General features: G+C 40.3%; 1 protein-coding gene across 1 annotated transcript; it reads right to left on the bottom strand.

Annotated features, from left to right (window-relative positions):
• Positions 1-713: 713 nt before the first annotated feature.
• Positions 714-4,611, bottom strand: LOC114378234 (E3 ubiquitin-protein ligase ORTHRUS 2-like). Its single transcript, XM_028336789.1, has 9 exons — positions 4,044-4,611; positions 3,179-3,720; positions 2,979-3,104; positions 2,470-2,569; positions 2,316-2,377; positions 2,129-2,231; positions 1,818-1,968; positions 1,484-1,698; positions 714-1,356 (listed from the first exon to the last, which is right to left on the bottom strand). The coding sequence occupies exons 1-9, from the start codon at positions 4,476-4,478 to the stop codon at positions 976-978; spliced, it is 2,115 nt and encodes a 704-aa protein (XP_028192590.1). The 5' UTR covers positions 4,479-4,611; the 3' UTR covers positions 714-975.

The raw sequence follows: 4,611 nt of genomic DNA, 5'->3' as shown, positions 1-4,611 counted from the left end.
CACATCTATTGCCACCTTTCAACACACCAAACCCTGAAATTTTCCCGCTGACTACACCAACACCGAAATGAAAGATTTGGCACTTAGACTCTGCCTCAACTTACAATTCCATTGAAACTCATTCCAACTTGGGATTAGGGTTAATACGCAATAGCAAGTTTCATATTTTTAACTTTCAGAATACAAATTAATGGATCAGACTAATCAGCATTTAAAAATTATACTGATCCTAAAATGAAAAGGGTAGTAATATTTTGATATCTTTCAGCTCATGTGTATTATAAACGTGTTTGTTCTTTATTGATCTTCGTGAGAAGGATAAAAAGTAGCCGTTCAAATTTCCCGGCACCACAGAACAAGCTATTAGGAACCGAATAATTCTGAGTGCCAAGAACTTCATGCACTTGATCTATCATCTTACAGCAACTTCATTAGTCCAATACCCAAACAATTTTGGGTTGAGAAATCTCACCAAGCCGCACATTCTTTCTAATAATTATCAGGCTTTATACCACCTGATATAGGGAATTGCACAAGTCTCTATGGGCTGAGATTGAATCACAATAAACTTGCAGATAATATTCGCACAAATCTCAAATATTTGTCTAAAAACTCAACCGTGATATGTTAGGGAGCAGTTATCACTTATCAACAATCATGCTCATACCAAAATATAAACACTAGAGATGAAGTCAGCAAAATAACTCAATAGATACTAAAAAAAAGGTCTTTGATTTGATTTGGTTTTTTTAAGGTCTTTGATAGTTCCATTTCCCATAAAACCATGAACATTCACAAAAGGGTGATAACAAACTAAGAAAGTAAACTAAAACGAAAAGAGTATAACTTGATACAATGATAGTCCTTATAGCATTTCTAAGACTAATACTGAACCATCAGCAAAATAAAGAGAATCATGTTGCAATCCAACAAGCTGAAGGTCTAGTTGTTAAAATTCCTCAGTCTATGAAGATTTCATTGAGGATGGAGAGGACTTGATGAAGAATCATTTTCTTCATGCAATTCTTCCTCTGTTGTTTTGTAATTTTTACCTCTTTTTTCCATTTTATCATCAGGCGATTGATTTCCATAATCACCTTTCTTTCTCTTTCCATTGCACTTCATTGCTGGATCTGGCTCCTTATTGGTGGTATCTTCAAGTTCACCAACATCAGATCCTTCAGGTAGACCATTCAACTCCTGCACAGAATTTTTGTTTCTGGAGTCAGTATCTTCATCCTTGCCAGCACCATCATCCTGTAATCCATCTGCATCTTCACTTGACTCCACCGATTCTCCAATTTCTTCGACCTTGGCTTTCAATGACTCAATTGCACTCTTCAAATCTATGTCAACCTGTTATACAAACCCACCAGCAGACCAGACGACTTTATAATAAATCTAAGCTGTATTCTTAGCACAGAGACTTAAGGAAAGCATAATGGTAAATTGGTAATTTAGATCCCAGATATGACATGTGTACCTGAATGTTCTGAAGATAATCAGAAATGTCAATAGAACAAGAAGGACATTTCATCACATTTTTTTGGGACCGAAGTGTTCTCCCACCCTTACTTCTCTCCTTCACAAAAGCCTGACCAGCAAATTCACCTTCCAAACAGGACTTGCAGAAGTTATGAGCACACGGTGTTGTCACTGGTGAAACCATAACCTCCTTGCATATCATGCACGAGAACCCTGCAGGCACAAGAGAATGGTAAGATATGAACGTATTAATGGATATCCCTAAGAGAGAATATCAACCATTTAATTGAAAGGTCGAATGTTGAACATTACAGAATATATTATTAATGTACCTCTCTGCAATTGTTCCTTGATTGACTTAAGTTGGAATTTCTTTACTTCTTTATTTGACTTTGCCCTTGCTACCTCTACGGGTTCAACATTTTGTACCTTTTGTCTGCTGGGAGGCGGTGGTTTCTTCCATTTCCAACGAGAATCCTCCTCCTAAATAAATATTAAATATATTTAAAAAATTCTAATTGTATTGTATGATCTATATTTTAGATGTTATAACCTTGTACACATGTTGAGAAGAAAAGAAATGAGCATCCAATGTATATACAAGTATTTGAAAAGGATAATGGACTACTCGATAATCACTCACATCAAAATCCCAAGATGGAGATTCGGTCCTTTCATGTATGACTGTAGCCTTTTTCAGCTCACGAATGACCGGCAAGGGTCTGGGCCTATCTCCATGATCATCACTGTGTTTCCATTTGAGATAACTTTGTAAATAGAATGCCAAAAGATGTTGCATCAAATGTGCTACAGAATAGAAGAATAGATACCTTGTCCAAGGGGCAGGTTCATTGTCACACCTGACGAATAGATACCGGCAAACTTTGAAACCCTAGTTAGGAAAATGTCATCAGATACTCAGCATGAATTCAAGCAGCAGGCAGGTAGGCAAACAAACGATATCATAAAATTGCACATATCTACCTGCAACCCTGCTATCTGCCAGCACTTTTCAATTCTATAAATTCCATCGTACCGCACGCCAGTCTCAGGGGCATATGAGGATCGCTTTTCTTTGTGAGATCTGCGCCAGTGTGTAAAGATGACAGTGTGAATTATTAAAGTTCCAAATATATTGATTTAATGAAAGCTCTCATGTTTAATTGAGCAAGGTAGCCATATATATGAAACAGTTCCAACCAAATTTAGCCACGGATAATAAGACCCAATGATCGGTCAGGTTGACCAGTTGCAGTTAGTTCATAAATAAATAGTCATGCATTTAGAATTGAGATATCAATTTTGCAAATGTGCATTAGCAATTTAATGAAAGTTGATCATGCTGAAAAGTTAAATGAGGAATAAATCTTATGCAATCCAATATTATCTAAGCTTCAATAAGTAAGAAGTAATAAGTGGCGCATAGCTTTAATTTTTTCAATTGAACTTGAGCCAAAATGAAGTAAGCAGAAAAGAATGGATGGTGAGGTAACCTGACAACTCGAACGGGATAACCCTGGAGACAGCTAACTTGAAGTGCACGGTTGTATTTCTCAAACTTCTGGTCAAAAGAGTGACTCTTGTTTGTGCGTTTGTTGCCGCTAAGATCCTTACCGCCGCTGCAAATGCAAATGCAAATGCAAAGAGTGAATGAGAAAGTAAAAAGAAATGGTAGAAGGTAGTAGGTAGCTACCTTCCGGTGTAGAGAAACCATTCTCCATGGTCCTCGTCATCAACATAACCACCAGAAAGAACAACAGATTGTGCACCGCGGTCTGATTGTCCAGCAATGCCACCCACAGGGACGAAGTGAGCACCCCATTGCCTGCATTCGAGTCTGTCTCTCCAGCTTTCACCTACCAGCAGACCTTGATTCCGCAGAGGGTCATTCTCTGCCGTGATTGGACCAAAATGATCCGTAGGCACTGTCACGAATATTTTACCGCTAGCCGCATTGGCACGACCACTCCTCTGTGCGCGTTCAGTGGTGAATGGCTCATCAGGTCTATCTTGATTGTGAAGGAAATGGTTAACACTCCTCACTCCTCCTCGGCCACTACCACTACTGTTTGAAGCCTGCCTCGCCATTCGTATTGCAAACACCAGTGCAGAATTGATACGGGGCTGGCTTGTCATCTTGGCCGGAATAATCTGCCGGCATTTGGCACAATTCCTCTTCCCTTGCCGAACCCATTTCTCAAAGCACTTCAAACAGAAACTGTGCCCACACGGACTCTGCCACACCACACCAAACATTATTAATATAATAATAGAATCCACCACAACGCAATTAATTTATTTACTCCACACACCATACATACCATGAACGTGTTAATGAATTAAATTAATAGAGGAAAGAAAAAGTAGAGTGATGTGAAAGGGATCTAGCTAGGTAGGTTGTGAGTGAATTATTGTAAACCTGACATTGTTTTCCATTCCCAGATAAAAAAATAAAAAATAAAAAAATAAAGAGTAATGAGAAAGGGGGGTAATGGTAGGCCGCAGGAATGAAAGTGATTGGCGTTACAAATTAAATAATGAGAAGAGAAAGAACGAACCGTGACGGGTCTCTCCGGTAACTGGATACAGATGGAGCAGTTGAGAGATCTGGAGAGAATATCCGATAAGGATGCTTTATTCTCTTGTTCGTCGTCGTCGTCGTCGTCTGCGGGAGCCTTTCCAGTCAAAAGCTCTTGACGTTTTCGGGCCTTGTCGTGTTGGGTGAGAGAAGCGTCATTTTCAACGGCCAGCATTGCAGCCACCAGTTGGTTGCGGGCGGGAGCGGGGACTGGTGGAACGTCAGAGTCCAGAATGGAACAATCAGGGCATAGCCATCGTGCGGTGGCGGACAGAGTGGGTGGAGGGGCGAACAGGCAGGGCACGTGCCAAGGGGTGTCACACGTGACGCATAACAGTCTCTCTTCTTGCCCCGGCAAGCCCTTGCACACCATACACGCGCCTTCGCTGTCACACGGAAGCTGCTGCATACTCATTCTGACTGAGTGTTTTTAGTTTGGTGTTTGCCTTGCCTTCGCTGGTTTTTTATATTACAAGAGAGAGAAAGTGAGCGGGTTGTGACAAGAGTGAGAGTGGTTTTGAATTCAATATGCCCTTTCATCACCTCAC

This window comes from Glycine soja, chromosome 12 (genome assembly GCF_004193775.1).
Source record: "Glycine soja cultivar W05 chromosome 12, ASM419377v2, whole genome shotgun sequence".
Classification (NCBI taxonomy): Eukaryota; Viridiplantae; Streptophyta; class Magnoliopsida; order Fabales; family Fabaceae; genus Glycine; species Glycine soja.
Note: the sequence above shows the minus strand (reverse complement) of the source record. Positions and strands in the feature narration are given on the sequence as shown.

Bases quoted from the DNA above. Each gene is read 5' to 3' on its own strand.
- LOC114378234 (XM_028336789.1), bottom strand. From the start codon at position 4,478: ATGAGTATGCAGCAGCTTCCGTGTGACAGCGAAGGCGCGTGTATGGTG. The intron at 2,570-2,978 runs GTTACCTCACCA...ACACTGGCGCAG, and splicing joins TATCCCGTTCGAGTTGTCAG to ATCTCACAAAGAAAAGCGAT. The intron at 1,357-1,483 runs GTACACATGTCA...TTTGTATAACAG, and splicing joins ATTATCTTCAGAACATTCAG to GTTGACATAGATTTGAAGAG.